This window comes from Cyprinodon tularosa, unplaced genomic scaffold, assembly GCF_016077235.1.
Source record: "Cyprinodon tularosa strain WSP-4 unplaced genomic scaffold, ASM1607723v1 ctg100, whole genome shotgun sequence".
NCBI lineage: Eukaryota > Metazoa > Chordata > Actinopteri > Cyprinodontiformes > Cyprinodontidae > Cyprinodon > Cyprinodon tularosa.
Window position 1 is genome coordinate 1,142,876 of NW_024037783.1, and position 19,526 is coordinate 1,162,401.

The 19,526-nt window shown below is 39.1% G+C and overlaps 1 protein-coding gene across 2 annotated transcripts in view; it reads left to right on the forward strand.

The window, feature by feature from the left end:
- The first annotated feature begins 14,107 nt into the window (after positions 1-14,107).
- Positions 14,108-19,526, forward strand: part of mpped2a (metallophosphoesterase domain containing 2a) — a 71,241-nt gene continuing 65,822 nt past the window's right edge. Inside the window, exons 1-2 of one of the 2 annotated variants that reach the window (XM_038271525.1) lie at positions 14,108-14,525; positions 16,742-17,033. In XM_038271525.1, coding sequence (XP_038127453.1) covers positions 16,921-17,033 — 113 coding nt within the window. In that variant the 5' untranslated portion in view covers positions 14,108-14,525; positions 16,742-16,920. Of the gene's footprint in view, positions 14,526-16,115; positions 16,254-16,741; positions 17,034-19,526 lie in introns of those variants that run through there. The other variant, XM_038271604.1, reaches the window with a different exon arrangement.

The window sequence follows — 19,526 nt, forward strand, 5'->3', positions numbered from 1 at the left end:
TTTTTTGACTGCAGCCATAAATTCCCAGGAATCTAAATATTAAGTTCTGGCTTATCTTTATCAGCTGTTCTTGCATTGCGCTATTAGTGTACAGAGCTTTAGAAAAGAATTCCAAACCTGCATATTCATCATCTTCTATGGGTTGTCTTTGTTGAGCTAATTTGAACTGAACACAGACAGATAAAACCATGTGTGTTTTCTTCTTGTACACTGCAAAAAAATTAAATCTAGATTAGTCATTTTTTCTTAAAATAAGTGCATTTGTTCTTGAATTGAGGAGGTAAAAGAGACATTTTTCCAATGGAACAAGACAATTTACACTTAAAATAAGAAAACACAACTGCATTGTCTTATTTCAAGTGCATATTATCTAATTATCTTATTCCAAGAGTAAAATTACTCATTCCATTGGCAAACTATCTCATTTACCTGCTCAAATTAATGGTGAATACACTTAATTTAAGAAATTTTTTACTTATTTCTAGATTGTTTTTGCAGTGTAGTTTAGCACTGTGATTAGCAAAGATTTGCCCTACTTATACAGTATACAACAGCTGAAACTCAGAATTACCATGGTAGGATTGGCAGATTAGAGCCAATTAGATATATCCCTGTGAGCGATAGGCCACCAGACAGGAGCCCACCAATCCAGGACTTGATCTAAAACACCCAAACAGACCCTTAGAGCAAGAACTCTTTCAAAGATCCGCAGGATGTCCCCATGCCTCCAGTGCCCACCAAAACAGAATAGGCCAGAATAAGTGCAGCTGTTTTGAAACCTTTATGACTTAAATAATCTCATATTTAGGCCAGCTAAGGTACGCCATACTAGACCAACAGAGGCCAAACAATACATGCTCTTAGGAGAAGTTTTAATTCATTTAGACGCTTATAAACTAATCCTCAAGTGTATGTTCAACGTGTTAGATGTAGAAACAGAGTACCATAGGTCCCCATGGTACTCTATTTGAGTAGTTATTTGACTGTATACATTTTTTTAACAAAGGGGCAAATGTTTGATGTCATGTCAACCTGCACCGCAGCGCTACAGCACCACTGCATTACCTTTGCAATTTAAGACTTTCCTTTTCGGAGTACTTGTTCCTTCTCTGTGCGAGTGGCCTGGCGAGGCCTCCCTCCTCCTTACATGTGGTTATTTTTCTGCTGACTCCCGTCAACTTTTCTGACTTTGAAGATATTACCAACCAGACAAAGCACCCCATCTGTGATTGGCTACTTTTCGGTAGCCTGGCCAGCCAGACTGATACGACACTTTAGGCTGATTTATACTTCGAAACTAGGTGGTCTGTGTAGGTGTCTCCGTGAACGCAGAGACGTCCCCGCCCCCACTGCTACACCTCTCCCAAATTGTAGGTGACTGCAGACAGTGCCGCAGACAGGACGACTCTAATTGGTCAAATCTACATCCACTCTAAACTATGCATGTACCTGTTTGGTACCTTACTGGCTTGCTTTGTTTGTTCACGAGTCAGTAAAAACTGACTCGTGAAGTTGGAACAGCCAGAAGAGCGAGGTGTGCATGAAATAGGGGACCCTTTTTCCACTGGGATCCCCGCTCTTTTTTTCGCCCTCATGTCCCTCCATTCTCGCACAAACTTGCCCCCATTTCCTCACTGCCTCGGCCGCATCTAGACCCAAAGCTACAGTATTTCCTAATTTTCCTTCTTGGCATTGTAGCGTGAAATAAGCATAGCGCAGACCACGCTTCAATACTGAGATTAAATCAAAAATGTCTGCGTCATACCTGCGACATGCGACACACTGCTGAGGGAGTATAACTAGTCCTTTACACAGTGTATTAAAGTGCTGTGTAAGTGTAAGTTAAAGGACTGGTATAGCTAAATTTCAAAGGTGGGACTAACAGGGTCAGCCTCATCAGGTTAGGCCCAGACCCAAACCAGCCCCTACACACTTCCCCTAAGCATTAACCCTTCTTTTTTGTATTCCTGCTGGGGGTCTGCCATACTAAGGACCATCAGTCCTTAAATAACAAGTGTAACGGTAACCTAATTGAATAGGAAATATGTGCATTAAAAAGTTTCGCTGTTTTGCTGCATCTTCCTTATATCGCCAGAAAAACAGGAACCAATTCTCATTTATACTGTAGGTGCTAAGGTCATCACGTGAGAAGTCCATAAACTACTTTAACAGGACTGAGTGCAGATCTACAGTTGTCTTCTATGAACTCTAATGTGATTTAAAACACACAGTCCCTCTAGGTTGAAATGCAGTGTGGCTCAGCGTTCCTCTTATTTTAAACAGCATCAGCTGCTCAACACACAGAGAAAAAAAAAAGAAGGGGGGGTTATTAACACAGATTTTGCTAAAGGGTTGCGGGTGAAGCTGCGTCTCAAGGGAAAGTAAAGAAATTGTTTTATTTTGACTGTTAAGCAGAGGCAGACTCAGACAGGCTTCTCCTACAAAGAGCCTTCATCTAGCCTTTGGCATAGAAAGTGAGCCTGCATATAACTGAGTCCATCACAGCCCAGCAGGAGAAAAGGAGAATGAATACACTTAGCTCTAATACCAGAGAGCTTCTCTTCCATATTGCATCTTCTCTTACTGACTGTTGCACAGAAACAGCACCTCTGGATCTGATGTGTTCAAAAGCAGCCAAGTACTGAGTCTGCTGCAGAACCTCAGGTGCAAACAGGTTTAGCTTGTGTTGGTGTGTATTTTGTAGCATAAGTAGTATCCAGCACAGCCTCCATCTCTCTTCTTCCCATAAATCTGAATGATATTATCATTCAAAAAAACCAAACCCCTGCCTGTGTCAGGATGGGACTCTCAGGGACACAGAAGGAGCTCCGTTTTATTCATGGCGGGCAGTGAAAACGGGCATCGCCACAAACAGTCATAAATCTGGGCAGGTTAGAACCGGTGAACCCCTGCAGTCAGCAGGTTAAGTGAATATCACCCTTTGCCTCCAGAAGGAGCTCACACTCTTACTTCTCTCTCCCATTAAACACGTGCTCTATTTTTTATTCTTATTTGGATGGAAAATCATTTCACCCTCTTTATAGAAGGTCATATAAGATATAGAGTTTTTAAGCGCAGTGCATACATTTACATTTTCTATTGTATAAATGTGATCAGTGCGACACAGGGTTGAATAAAACATTCATGGCAAAAGCCATTTTTTTTCTGTGACATTTGGTCCCGTATCTATCATCGGTTTTCTACAAGCAGCCTGGAGAACAAACGCTGGTCAAATGTTTAAATGTGGCCTTGCCACATAAAATTTAAACCCGGCTTTCACATTAACACCCGCCGGCTACGAGATGGAAATGCTTTTTTTTTTCTTTGTGCAGATAAGAGAAAAGTCAAATGGAAATGACTTGCAGGGTTGTTGTGGCGGTTGGGGAGGGGTGCAGATGGGCCTGGGAAATTGAAGCATGTCAGTTAAATTAGAAAAAGGCAGCTCTGCGCTGACTGGCTGAGATGTAAATGTGCTAGAAGATACCCCCTTCTCAGAGGCGTCCGTTATGGATCGTCCCACACAGCTTTTTCTCATCAAAAATCCCATCAGTACATTAAAAGGTATAGCCTTGGCATTGAGAAATTATTTTCAACTTCTGTTAAATGACTTGAAATGCTTTTGAACTCTGCAATGAAAACCTTTTTAGAAATATAATTTAATGTACCTTCAGCAAAAAAATATGCTTTAACTCTGCTGAGCTTAATGTTGTGGTCATTGTCAGAAAGTTATTACTGAAGCGTGCTTTAAAACATGGCAGCCAGAAGCAAAGATGGGGGCACAGGCTGACTGCATTTTGTAATACTGGTGAAGTCAGTGAGCTGTTAAAGATGTTGCATATGCAGAAATTTTTTTATTTATTTACACCAAAAGATGTTATACAGGACATATGGTTCACAAATTCATTCATAATTCAACCTGTACCTTAAATATAATGTATATTAGCCAAGTTATCATATACTATAATACAGTGCATAACCGAAGGAGCTGAAGGAGAAGAATTTTCTTTTTTTTTTTTTTATGTATAATTTGCAAAATATGCTTTGTGTTTGTATTTACCACTTTTTAATATGATACCGCAAGTCAGAATCAACCACCCTCTGGAAAACTATTACCGTATTTTCACGACTATAAGGCGCACTTAAACGTCTTTTTTCCCCCTCAAAATGTGCGGTGCGCCCTATGGTGCGGTGCGCCCTATGTGTGTTGTAACTGCGACTTTTGAGACCACCTCATTGAGGAGATGATGAAAGAGTGGCTGAATGTAAGGAGACCAGCTGTTTTTTTTCCACTCATCACCATTAATCTGTAACTCCATGCGTGCCCATCTCACAGCTGATGTGAAAAACATGGGGAAACAAATTAACCCTGTGCTCGCTGTTCAACCGCTCGACATCGGTGTGAACCGGACCCAGCAGGTGCAGCAGAAGCAGCGAGGAATAACGTGTCTGCTGGCTCTGTTCTTCAAGCTTTTGCAAAAGCAGGCATTATTTCTGAGGAGCCGCGCTGCACGGAAAGTGACTCTGACAGCGCAGAAGGGGAAACTGGCATGTCTGATTTAGCGCAGCTGTTTAATTCAGAAACAGAGGATGAGGACTTTGAGGGGTTTGATTAATACTTTGTAATAAATACTTGAATAAAGCACAATCATACTCAGTTTTGCTCCCGCTCTATTTTTCTACCTGAAAACTTAATTCAACAGCAGGCTCTGGTCCGCGGCGCATCCGGACTCACCTCCGCAGGTGTTTTTTCATCTAAATAATCTAAATCTTTTTAAGTGAGAAAGTCCACCTGAAAATTTAATCATTGCAGTCAGCTCATCCAGATTATTATCCTGCCTATGTTTTAAGTTAATTTATGCGTCAATAAACGAAGAAGAAGGGGAAACTGGCATGTCGGATTTAGCGCAGCTGTTTAATTCAGAAACAGAGGATGAGGACTTTGAGGGGTTTGATTAATACTCTGTAATAAATACTTGAATAAAGCACAATCATACTCAGGTTTGCTCCCGCTCTATTTTTCTACCTGAAAACTTAATTCAACAGCAGGCTCTGGTCCGCGGCGCATCCGGACTCACCACCGCAGGTGTTTTTTCATCTAAATAATCTAAATCTTTTTAAGTGAGAAAGTCCACCTGAAAATTTAATCATTGCAGACAGTTCATCCAGATTATTATCCTGCCTATGTTTTAAGTTAATTTATGCGTCAATAAACTGTATCAGAGGAGTAATCACAGCCCTGTGTAATCAGCGATGTGTCTCTCATGGCCAGCTCCCAGGTTTGAATAATACTTTGTAATAAATACACCTTGCAGCTTTATTTGCTGTGATCAGTGGGAATAAAGTAGTTTTAATATGTTTTTAAGTGGGAAAATCCACCTGAGAGGACATGTACCTGTATATAAAAAACGCGCCCTATAGTCCGGTGCGCCTTATGTGTGTGTTAAATACAGAAATGGGACACATAACTGAGAGTGCGCCTTTTAGTCCGGTGCGCCTTATGGTCGTGAAAATACGGTACAAAAAAAGGGAAAAGACCCAATGAAATCCCAGTTTTTATTTTGTCATAAGCCACAAACATGTGGAAGAAGGTGACTGGATAAGAACTCAGTTGATTATACGCAGGTTTTATAAGGGAATGAACAGTTCACATCACCATAAACAGCCCCTGCATTGTAAAACTTGGTTTTGGTCTCATCAGACAGTGGAAATGCTTCTTTTATAGTAAGGGGAAAAAAAGGCAAGTTAGAGTTGACTGAATATAAAAGGTTTTCTAATGCTTGTGAGTATTTTTAAAAAACATTTTCAAGACGCTAACAGCAATCTAGCTGTTAGAAAAGAAAATAAGTAAATGAAATCTCTTCTCGCTATGTTTCAAGATGCATATAATTGATATCATAAAATGTGCTTTTATATCAAAGTCACTCTAAGAGAAGAATAAAATGTGTTCTCTTTAGGAGTTTTATTTATGAACAAATTAAAACTACAGTGTGTAATTTTCAGCGACATCTAACGTTCAGACTGCAGACCGCAGCAACATGAACATCTCCCCCCCACTGCTTCTCCCCCCCAACAGTACGGCGAGCGTTACGGGACAAAATGTCTTCCACGACGTCCGCATCATCTACCTTCTCAAGTGATGAGGTTTGTTTACATAGATAATTTTAATACTGCCATCTATTGTTCAGTACCGTCTCAGTTCATCTCTCTCAACTTGCCGTAGTTACTTTCGAGCGTAATGGGCAAGGGCGTAGGAATATGTTTACTATTGGGGGGGACACATGTCGGAAATCTGAGATTCGTATTCAACAGAAACATATCTTAAGTATGCTACTTAAAAAAAAGGCTATTTAATCTTTTACTTTATTGCTTTATAAATGTGTCTTGCAAAAATAATGCATTTAAAATTTACATAATGCATTTGTTCATAAGATGTGAGCATATCACCAAACAAAATGACTGGAGTCTTTTATTAAGCAAAGGGAGGTGTCTTTCAAGGGCTTCAACCCTTAGCATATTTAGTGTCTGCATCACACTAGAAAATCAAATATTTCAGTTGGATTAAAAACAATTCAGTAGGCCACACATGTGCAAAGTTTGATATGTTTTATTTTGTCAAACTTGCAATAATGGTCAAAAATGAATTTATATAGGTTGACTGACAGAGGGAGCTGACAGTGTGTTGAAGAATTATGGACAGGGCGCTTTGAAGCATCTGGTTCAAAAACACATTATCAACCTTTGGTAGAAATCCATCCATCCTTCCATTTTCTGTACACCCTGTCCCTTAGTGGGGTCGGGAGGTGCTGGTGCGAGTTACACCCTAGACAGGTCGCCAGTCTGTCCAGACCTTTGGTAGAAATGGCGCCTTTAATTCCAATTTGCAGTAGAGAACAGAGAAAACTACAGAGTTGTCAATGTTGTGTTAATCTGTTTATCGTCTAAAAAGAGGAGCCAGCAGTTTATTTGAGGAAATAAAGGTGCAGAAGTTAATTAGTTGGTTAATTAGTGGTTGTGCAGTGGACTGCTGCACAACCAATGAATTAAAATTAATTCTCCCTGTGGTTTTAACTAACGATCAGGAGCGCGGCAGGTATAACATCTGTCAATTTCGGCGAATCAAAACCACGCAAAAAATAAAAAAATCCTCGTTAAACGCACGCCCAGACCGGGCTAATTTCAACACAAGTTGTGTTAGGTGACTGTAACTCACACTGACGTTTCTCTTTTTAAAAAAATCTGAGTAAGTCCTACTGCTGTTTCAGCCTTTTAGTTGGTGGTGGCATTGTACTGAAATGAGATATAAAAAAAAATATATAAAAAAAAACATTTTGGCTAGCGTAGCAAACGTCTAGAGAAAGTTAGCAGTTAAATATTGGATGAGTGATCAGCCCAAGACTACGGAAGAGGATTAGGGCCACTGAAAAAAAAAAAAAAAAGTTAAGTGATTTTTAAATTTCATTTCAGTTTAATACGGGAAAAAGGTCAGAATTCTGACTTTTTTTTTCTCAGAATTCTGACTTTAATCTCAGAATTTTGGATCTTAATGTAGATGGTCACCATGAAGGCAGAGATGTGGAGCACTCAGCTTCACTGACAAAGATGTGAGTTGTTTGAGGTGGCCAGTGACACATTGGTGGAAAATGACGGAATTAGGCAACTTTTTACGTGCCCGTGGGGTCCCCTCATTAATGGAGGAGCAGAAGAGAGCTAGTCTCTAAAACAGACATGGCTATGGCTGGATGCTAACATGTTTGTTGTTAAACATACTTTTGTTATATTACATTTGTGTTGTGTTTTCCAAATAGTGTAGAAAATGAATGGTGGGTTTATAATGTTTACCTTTTATGAGCAGGACAGGAAGCAGAGAAGTGTAGCATTACCTCCAACTAGTTAAACTCATAATTATGAAGTTATTCAACAAATTCCTCAAGTAAAAAAGTGCAACTTTTATTTTTTATTTCTTTTTGTTGTTTTTTTTTTTACCAGATTTGTTGATTAATTTCAAAATTATGTATTCCTTCCAAATTTCCAAATCTGAAGAATTTTTTAAACCAATATCTACATTATTTAACATTTAGTTTATGTTTTAGCAGTACTTCCTGTTATATTTCTTTATACGTATATTTTACATTTTCTTGCACAGCAAGCTCAGCAGATTTGAAATTGTGTGCTTGTGTAAACACTAGTCAATCTTTACTCTAAACATATATTCTGGTTTTTTAGTTAGACCTACTTGTTTTTATGTATCTGTATAAGTACCCCCCGAAAAAAAATAAAAACACTGTAAATTGATTAGAAATATTAATCATCTGTCAGATTTCTGAGAAAAAAGTCAGAATTCTGAGAAAAAAGTCAGAAGAAAAAAGTCAGAATTCTGAGATTAAAGTCAGAATTCTGAGAAAAAAGTCAGAAGAAAAAAGTCAGAATTCTGAGAAAAGTCAGAATTCTGACTTTTTTCCCCGTGTTAAACTAAAAAAAAAAAAGTAAAAATCAGTTAACTTTTTTTTTCCAGTGGCCCTAATCCTCTTCCGTACAACACTAAGATGACTAAACCAAAAAGATTCAGTTTCTATATATGAAAGTGAACTAAAAACAAAACGTTATAAATGGACAATATTCATAGCAGCATCCCGACAGACTATTTTACCTCTTTCACAAGTTTCTGATTTCTGTGTCGCCGTTTCCCTCCCTGCTGACTGAGTGCTCAAACACTCAGCAGTTCAGAGAGGGGAGGGGGAGTACAGTGACGTAACGCTATGCTGCGCCTTCAAAATAAAAGCACGCTAGTTAAAAAAATGTCAAAATCTAATATTTTGCGGTACAATTTTTGGGGGGGACATATCCACCTGGCTTTTATATTGGGGGGGACATGTCCCCCCCGTCCCCCCCGCTTCCTACGCCGCTGGTAATGGGCGATCTCGCAATCGCTAGTTTGTTGGCTCTGCGCTGCCGTAGCGCAAAGATGTCTGCCTCCATGGCTGCGAGACCCGCTCCTATGTAATTATAAATAACGAATTCTAAGGCAACGCAAATATTAAGGTTAATAGGCTGAGCTCGTAGATGATGATAAATAACATAGTTATGTATAATATATTACATTTCTGACTGTATATCCCTGTAATTATTACACACTGTAGCTTTAATAGTTTCCAAAAACAACAAAAAGCATCAAGAGCAAAATGAGTTTAACGGATTTAAAAACAAAGTAACAAATAAGAAAACTTTAAGTAAATTACATTGAACAATCCATAAGTTTGCTTTTCTGAAAGCACTCAATGTAAACTAACCCTTATGATGATAATGATGTTGATGATCAAAATGTTTTATACCCAGTCAGCAAGTTGCAGGTTTCACCCAGTTTGGAAACTGTGTTGCCCCATTTCAGGTTGTGTGATGGATTCCCACAGGTACTAATTAGTATTGTTTAGATGTAAACCCAAAGGGGCCACACTGTCTTCCTTTCATGGATTACTTTACACCACAGTGTACACATGAGCTGCAGTTTCCCACACATCTGTAATCCTGTTAGGAAATACCTCAGCCCAACCTACACTGATCAGTGCTCATGTAAGGGAATATGGATGATATGTTGAAATGAACATTAAAAATGAGGCATTCAGAAGCATTAGTATACCTTCTGTTTACAAAACAAGTGTAAGTCGCTACAGATAATATCATGTACTACATTGGAATTCACTGAATAAAGCCGCTATATTTATGTTTTCCCTGCTTTTAATGAGTCATCAATCTGCTCTTCTAAAATAAGGGGTTAAGGCTGTGTGTGGTATTTTGTCAAGTGTGAACTCTTTTTGCAGAGGCTAAAATAAATGACATACTGGCTGTTTGTTGCAGGATGTCAATAAAAGAAAAACCCCTGGGACAAAAAGAGACAGAAAACAAAAACTTTTTTCTAACTGCATTTTAATTAACCTGAAGAAGGAACATGTGTAAGCCAGCTTACAAATGTCCAACATCCAGCAGCTTACGTAATTTGTGATAGTTGTCATAAAGACACCATGCTATAAGAGCCCAAATACCCATAAAAGCCCATTGGAATTGTTGGCCTAGCGGTTAGAGCAGTGCTCTAAAGGTAGGCCTATTTTAGGGGGGCTGAAAGATGTCTAAAATGTTCTCAAGCCCCCGTGACTTGGCCTTTTCTGCTGCCGATTAATTTCCTTTATTTTGCTTTTTAAAATAACTATTTACAAACCAAATATGTTGTTAGAGTATGATTTCCGTGCCACTTTTCTAGCAGCGCTCATTACCAACTGCAGCAGAAGGAATCTCCAGTACATATATACAATATATAAAATCAAATCAAAATAACTAACTCCAGCCCCCAGCCTCAACACGAAGTCCCACATAATGAATAAACCAAGTTCTCCCCTATTTGACCCCAAAAAACCAAACACGGTTAAAAGAGCTAGGTTCCAGCTATAGAAGAATGCTGCTATTTAGCTACTAGCTCATCTAAATGCATTATGAAGGACCTGTCTGTTTAGAGTTCAGTGTGAATTACTTCTTTCTGGACCATTAGCTGTGTTTTCACTTTACACATGGTTGCTTGCACAATGTGAAACAGGAGCTGAGATCATTCACAGCAGATTGTCAAAGGTTGACTATAAGAATTCAGTAAAAATAATCTATTTTCTCCCTGACCTGTAGGAGACAGAGCAGAGCAGCACAGGAGGTGAGAGCAGAGAGACCTCTTCTGGGAAGATGAGTTGAAAAAAAGATCCCCAACCTGCACAAGGGCTTAAAGGGGAACACCGTTTTTTCACATTGGGCCCTTGATTTTACGTTATTACATCATGTTCTACTCACCCATATGAGTTTTATGTCATTTGGAGCCGTTCTGAAGATATTCCGTTCGGTTACAGTATATCCAAGTAACGTCTTCCTATGGGGAACGACTTGAAGGCACAAACTAAACTGTTCATAATTTATTCTTTATGGTACGCCAGCATTCATAACATGTAGGCGAATCACTGTCCCCCAGACATCCTCGGTTATATTTTTTATATTTATATCTTTTTAAAACAAAGCAGCACGTTTATGACTTTTAAATCATGAGCCTTTATTTAGGAGTAATGATTAGAAAGTGGATTTATAAAAAGAGATACAGTGGCGTTCTCCTCCTTCTTGATTTTGTCTTCACATTAGTCAAAGATATACTGCATATACCTGGATAAACTATATATATATATTGTTTATTCTTCTTAATGCACCTTTCTCCTCCTCGTTTGCACCTCTTCTTTAATTACTATGCCAATATGTGACGAGTGAATTTCTCCGCTGTGAGATGAATAAAGCTCATCTAATCTAATCTAATCTAAACCCAGAATGCATTTTTTTTAAATTAAGGTCTATACTACTATTAACCTCTTACAGCCTAAGGGGGTATAAATAAATTTCTGCCTGACAAAAACACACAAAAGTAAATAACTTATAGCCTCACAGCTAGTAGATTTAAGAAGAAACTTTTGGTACGTTTGTAAAGGTAAGATGTCATAGAATGGTTTTCTGGTGTCAGCACCATTGTAGCTTTGACCCTGCCTGAAATATTAGGGACAAAATACAAAATATTTTGCATTTTTTGAACCTCGCCAACATTTTCTTTGAAATAAACATTGCAAAACACTACCAAAATATTATTTATAGCACAAAAAAGTAGTACAGACTTTTAAATCTAAATGTTGTGTAAAAATATACCAAGTTTGGACTCAATCAGATGAATCATATTTATTTTAGAATGGTATTAGTGGGAAATTTCTTAGGCGGAGAGGCCATTTTGGCACATTTATCCATAAATGTCACCAAACCGTGCCAAATGTGTTTTTTACATCAATACTGGGGGTTTGTTAAAATTACGGGGTCACGTAGCAGCTGGACCCACCTGTGGGTCCGTAGGGTTCTAGGGGTTAATGACAAAAAAAATTTCACAACTCCCTTTTATTCCCCAGCTTCTTTTTCAAATGCTTTCAATTCTTTAATTCCAGTGATAATATTTTTTATGTCTTGAAATTACAACTGTTTTAGGTATATTTGGACCTAAAATCTAATCTGTGAAACTTCTAAACTGTTCTGGGACCATAAGTGATGGCTTTAAATTTTATGTTGATCTTTTATTAATCAATTTCAATTGTTTCAAGATATGGTGAATGTTGAAGGTTGGTTGTGCTTGACACATCAGCGAAAATTATGTCTTTTTTTCCACGCCCCTCCGCAGATAAAAACATAGCGGGTGAGCAACAGCTCCTACTGGTGACGGTTCACAAATATGAATATCCAGTGACATCCATAAATATCACCACTATCAACAGATTGTGGAAAAGTTAATGTAAATAAATGACTGTCGCTGGTACCTTACTTACTTACCCTACAGTGTTGGTTCGCTGTTTGTGCTGTGCATCGCTCTGGAGCTGGCAATGAATGGGGAAAAGCCGCACAGAGTATAAATGCTGCAGATGTTGGGATAATGGCCAGTTTTCCACACACTTCCTGTTTTTATTTACTGTATTAAAATGAATGCTTCACACATTTACACAGTAAGTTATATCTGTTTAATTAATGGGAAATCAATTTTTCCTTTTTTGTTAGCTGGTTGAATAATTTGGTGTTGGATGCTATGTTACCTGTTCATCTCCTGCAGGCTAAGACCCTCTCCTCCTTAATACCTAGTGACAGAGGCGTGGCCAGAAAATTTTTATAAGGGTGGCCAGGTAATAACAAATGTAGACAGAGGGGTGGCACCAGAACCTGCAGGGTAAATCTACACTGTTCCAACAGGAAAATTAACAAGCAAAACATCCATGTTTTCTAGATAAAGACAAACTATACTTTCCCACTGCCTTTGCTAACAAATAGACAAATATATTCAAACACCTGTGCTTTCTAGATAGAAGGTATAGTGGATAAAATTCTTTCAGGTTTGAGTTCTGCCGCAAAAATCTTTTCCATTGTCATTACTTACCTACTTTTATCACTAATCTTTCTGCTTAAAATTGATATATACAAATACTAATATCTACTTATATTGATTATTTAATAAGTTTTTATTAAAATAGTTACGTATCTATGATTTCACTTAAGACTTCTAGATGACTTGCAGAGACATCATTTTCTCTTTACTCCATAAAACACAAAATATATTTCTGCTTGAATCTTGTACTTATTATCTTTAATCTTAGTATATTCATATGGATAATTAACCACAGCGTTTTTGTTGTTAATATATGAAAAATTAAAATGTTTAAATATTCCAGCTGAGAGTTTTACTGTTGCCACCATCTGTATAAAGGGCTGGTTATACTCCCTGCAGCAGTGTGTTGCAGTGAGCTTGACGCAGACATTTTTGATTTATGCTCAATATTGAAGCGTGGCCTGCGCTATTCTATGGGTCTAGATACGACCGAGGCGGAGAGGAAGTGGGGAAAAGTTTGTCTGACAACGGAGGGACATGAGGGCGAAAAAAGAGTGTGGATCCAGGTGAAAAAAGGGTTCCAGCGTTCTCTCACAACTCGCTCTTCTAGCTGGTCCAACTTCACGAGTTGTTTTCCGCAATTTCGGTCATAAAAAACAAAACAAGCCGGCCTCCTGTCTGTGGCACTGTCTGCGGTCACCTATAATTGGGGAGAGTTGCAGTAGAGTGTCTGCAAAGGGGGCGGGCACGTCTTTGCGTTCAATGCGACACCTGCGCACACAACCTGTTTTCGATATATAAAAAAGCCTTTAGAGGGAAACAAAGATAGAGGTGGCAATGGCCACCCTTGGGCCCCCATCTAGCTCCACCCCTGCCAAGTGATGCCCCTGTCTGGAAAAAAAACCCTAAACAACTTAGTAAAGTTAATCATCATCTTTAAGTAATTATTAATAATAATTAGTTTTATAGATTAAAATGTACGAACTCAGCAGTTATTTTGTTGAATGCATTAATTTGCATCTGTTCTCTAAGTCTCCATTCTTTCAAATTAAGGTAAAAAGTCTAATTTTCGACGGCCAGTGAAAGCAGCACAGAGCACCTCTCCGCCATCACCCCTCCCATCCCGCGTGTGCCCGCCGATAAATGCGCGCATACGGGACCGGGGGGGTTGTGCTCGTTCCTGCTCTCTGACCCCAGTGGCAGCTCCGACTCACTGCACTCCGGCTCCCCCTCAGACACACCGAGGCTGCCTACTATAGCTCTCTCTCTCCCCCGCCGTCTGTCAGTGTCTCTCGCCCTCCTCTCCGGCTCTCTATCTCTCGCTCTCCTCCTCGTCTGGTTTCTTTCCACCGGAGCCAGCCGAGGTCCCGCCGGGTCGAAGGTTCCTGCCCCTGCCAACCCGCCAAGCCATCCGCAACACCCCCAGACTGTGGCTCCGGAGTCACCGCCGCATGGACCCGAGTCCCTCAGCTGCCGCCGCCGTCGCTTCTTCTTCTCCTCCTTCCTCCGCGTAGAGGGCGACCCCGACCCGACGCTCTTTCCCCGGCCAGATATAACACCCAGAAAGGAGGGGGGAGGAAAAAGAGAAACCTCCGGGACGAAGGTAGAGCAACCTTTCAGCTTTAGGAAGCAGAGACGGACGGACAGAGGGGAGGGAGGGGAGGCATTCCTGACACAAAGCCGTCGGTTTAAAGGTGGCTTGTCATTTACGAGGAAGAAGCCAGAGGTTAGCAGGCGGTGCTCTGACACTCTGCACCTCAGATTAGACCCTATTAATATTATTCCCGGATCAGAGTTCAAGATAAAACTGAGTTTTCTTCCTTTTTGTTTGTTGCGGACACGTATGCTGCAAAGCTTAACGGTTTCATAGTATAGCTCATGCCGCGTCTGCATGGTGATACTAGAAAGGGTCAGTTTTATTGGGCTCTGTCATCCCTTCTGCTGCTGCTTACCGCTCTGGGAAGTTTTCCACCAGGCTCTCTGTTAATTGTGCTGTCATAAAGCAGCGCGGCTCGACGCGAAGCTCCAGCGTGCCTCATATTACAGGGTAGCAGGCTAAGCTACAGAGCTAGTCGCTGCTGTAGCCATACGGTGCAGGCAGGCGAGCAGGGAAAACCACACATGCACGAGGAGAGGCATGCTGCACGCTGGGAAATACAAACATTCATTTAAGATTTACTGCCAAAAGAAAAAATTAATAATATATATATTTATATTATAAATAGGTGCATCTTTGGCATTGCTATTTAATCCTCTCCTTTATTGTCTTGATTAAAAAAAAATGGTCAGTGTTTTCTTTTTTCCTCAACTCTTATATTCCCTTTGAAGCAAAAAAAGAACAATCTTGTGCATTTATTATGCTAAATAACTGTTTCAAAATGCACATTTTCAGTGCATTAATATTTTTGTCATTTGAGATTCTAAAAACCATTAATTTGCAAATAACTAATACATTGTTGCTACTAATTAACATTATTACATAATAATAAATAACCTCTACCATTTAAGAAAATAGAGGAAATATAAATATTTTTGTTCCATCCACCATCTCATATATGCTGATCAATAGAAACAACTTATCGTACACTCCAGGTCTGGATCATACTTTTTGGAAGATAGTTTTTGCCTGTAAAAAGATACTTAAATTGCAAAAGCAAGGCTTTAAGAGGTTGTAATATAAAAAAAAAGTGCATATTTGTAATCTGCCCAATGCACATTGGTGAAAACATGAGTGAAGAGAATAGTCTCAGGAATGTATAGCTTTCAGTTGAGAGCTAAATGAACTTCAAAAGCAAAGCCTGATTCCGGTGCTGCAGGGATACATTTAATTTACTTTGGTGTTCGGGTTTCATTATGCAAATATGAATGGATGTGTTTTCCTCAATCTAAAATTAACAGCATGCATCATAGGAAGTAGCTCACAGCTGACCCAGAAAAAAAATAAATCGATGCTTCTGAGAAAATGGGCCAGTTTTCAGTTGTTCTCTGTAGCTTTTCCTCTGCATCCTGTCATTTCACCTTCAAATGTTAACATGAAGAGGCGTGGTGTTTGTTTCCCCCCCACATGAAAAAGAGATGGAAGACTTTTTGTTGGACATTTTTTTTCTTTACTCTTTGATATGTGGATGCATGAGGATGTCTGGTATAAAACGCCCACGGTAGCTCATTACAAACAGTTAGGAAGGTCAGAGTGGAAGGAAGCCCAGGGTGCAGGGAAAAGAGGACGGCGAGCGGAGAGACGCCGCTCTTTACAAGTTCTCCTAACATACATCTATAGAAAGAGTATTTTGAAGATGCTTGATCCTCTCTGCTGATTGAGAAGTTCTTCCAGGTTATGTTTAGAATTGGAGCTACTTTTGTTTTCTTTGTAGTACACAGAAATCAACCAGTTTCATAGGGGTGCTTTTAATTTTCTTTTTTTTTTTAAGTGCAACAAAATAGTTCCATGTAATTCTTCTCTTTTGGCTACTTTAAATCTTAAAGGCTAATGTATTTGAGATTATATCAGGAATAATTTTTCTTTTCTTGCTCAATGTGCTTCGTAAATTCCAATCCCAATCCTGTATTTTTTTTATTGATTATGGTACAATCTCATCTCATTTTGTACATTTTATAAAAAAAAATGTGTTTTTGGCTTTCTTTTTTCTTAAAACTTTATCTTGAAGCTTTTCTTTGCATAGCTCTAAACCCCTGCCTTTAACTTTAAATCCATGTTTGTTTTCCCTTCTTTTTATTTCCTTTGAAACATCTGTTTTGAGAGTTGTTTACATCCTTTCTGCTCTCAGAAGTTAATCCATGGCTCTCTTCTTGTCGGTGCAGACTGCAGCGAGTGTTGGTCGAGTCGGTCAGCCAGGAAGCTGCTGCCAGCCCAGCCGCCGCCGCTGCTGCTGGGAGAATTCCTTAGCTTCTTGAGCGGCTGGCTCCGAAGGATGACTGCTGCACGGCTCGTTGCTGAATCCCGGTGAACGAACGGCGTCTCATGTCCATACGGTGGAAGGATGGCTCATGGCAAAGTGACCATCACAGTGGACGAGTACAGCTCCAACCCGACCCAGGCCTTCACACATTACAACATCAACCAGAGCCGCTTCCAGCCTCCACACGTCCACATGTAAGTGTAATCCACTTCCGCCTGCTTGCTTGAATAACAATTTTCCCCTTCATCTAAAATATTTAACAGGAGCTCAGTCAGGCTGTTCAAACTAGGGCTGCAACTAGCAATTATTTTGCAAATTAGTCAGTTATTTTTTCAATTAATCGATTAATAATCGGATAACTAAAGGTTCCTTAAAAAACACATTTTTGCGAAGTTAAATTAGGTGAAACAAAAACTTTTCCTCTTGAGGAGTTCTGGATAGAGAATATTGACAGACAAAAAAATGTTTTTATCTAAACGCAAAATATTTATAATATATATTTATAAATATTTATATATTTATATAATTTTTTTTTTTCTACAATTTTGGTATAATTGCTTCTCAATGTGGGTTGAACATGCTTTTAGCTCTGTCAGCTAAAAGCATGTTCTAGAGTCTCTATAGCTCATTTAACTAGGGCTGCAACTGACGATAATTTTGCAAATCGATTAATCTGTCAATTAAATTTTCGATTAAACGATTAATAATCAGATAGCAAAAGGTTCCTTAAAGAAGACTTTTTACGAAATTAATCCAGGTGAAACTAAAAGGATTCAGCTTGAGGATTTCTTGATATAGAATATTGACAGAAAGAAAAGCTTTTTTTTTTTTTATCTTGAACGCAAAATGTTTATACATTTGTTTTATAATTTTGGTTTAATCACTGCTTAACGGGTGTTTGATCTGTCAGCTAAAGATATATTTTACAATCTCAAAATTCCAGTTAGCGAATAATCGATTACTTAATTAGTTGACGATTATTTCAATAATTGATCAATCACAATTAATCCAGATAGTTGTTTCAGCCCTAATTCAACATTAAATAAATTCCCTTAATCTCAGTGGCTGTATGGCAGCCAGTCAGAACAAACTATTAGAGGGGAGTAATATTTGGAGGATAAAACTAAAGGTATTGTTTAACATGGTTCATGCATGTTATGAAAAAGTACAGAATTAGATTTAAATGTTTGGGTTGTTTCCCTCCTGTGTTCAAACATCCTATCCATCATCTGTCTGTTTTCTGGTCAATCCAGCTTCTATATTTTAGGATGGGGCAGAAATACCTGCCCTGAATTTTTAATGAACTTTTGTAGAAATTATAAAAAGTTTAGATAAAGGATTGAAAACTCTGGAAATTTCAGTTTGTTAAAATCTAATTTCTGTCGGGGAAAAAAGTTTGTTGCAAAAAAAACATGATAAAAAGTCTCTTCTGACTTCTGGTGCTTTTATCGTTTACTTTGTTTTTCCCATCGGAGCATCGCTGCAGTTTGCTGTTATCATTCTTTTCTGGCTGCCATTGAGATGCCAGAGCGCCTGGTCTGCGTTCCGGTTTTCATTTTATCCATTCATTAGACTCGTTACTTGTGGCTGCTCTGGTCGGATGTGGTAAAGCTGAGCTTCTCATTAGCGGGTCGGGGTGATGCGACCTGTTAACCCTCTCCGTGCTTACACGTACCGGAGCTCTGTGCTTCTCTTTCCTGTGGACGGCTCTCTTTTTGTCTAACAGTTAACCCGTTTTTAGCTTTGTGACCCTCGGTGTTTACTAACTAACCTGTTTGTGACATTTAAGCTGAGATCAGCCTTTAATTCAAGTGTGAATTTATATGAAAAATATAACATACATTTGTATAATATGCATTACTTAGAGGCAGAAGACATGTAAACACAAGTTCTTAGATAAATTTAACGCTAAACCAGAGTTGGAAGATGAGGTCTCTGCAGACTTAAGAGCTGAAAGAACAACCAGCTGCACAGCTTAACTTCTGGCAGATGAAACGTCTGCTCCCAGGTTTGAGCTTTTTCTACATTTTAGGTTTTTGAAGCATTGTGTTGCTTTAAGGGTCTCATCTATTCAGTCTTTTCTTGCAACCGGGATCATGAAATTATGTAAACAGCTGTATCAGCGTGTGACCTTCCCTCTGGCGTTCGGAAGCGAGCACAATTGTGGTACTGTGTTGTTTTGGGAATCCCTCTCTGCCAGCACACTGAGTGTTAAATGTGGAAGAGGAGATGAACATAACCTGTTCAGTCTGCCTTATGTCAGGCGTTGTTCAAATGGTTTATAAACTTGGCCAGATGTTTTATTATGAATGCAGGTTAGAGTGAGAAATGTAGTCAGTGCCGAATTCACAAGGGCACCTTTTTTTTTTGTTCCCCCATTTTAGTCGGAGCAGACAGAAGAAACAGTGTTTCTTCTGAGGTTAAAATAACATCTTTTGTGCTGATATTTCATTGCTCTGATCAGTTAGTGTGTCCTTTCCTGGCTGCTGAGGCAAACAGCACGGTGGGTCTGGTTGCCATGCGTTGTCAACACAGACTTGCTATAAGAAGGTGGAAATATATCTCCTCCTGCCTATTAGACTTTATTTTATTTTTTTCTGCTATGATCAGGGGTGCTGGCCACTGTGCTCTTTTCCCTTTTCGCACATTTGCTGTTTTGGTCTCTTTTATGCCCAAGTTCACACTGA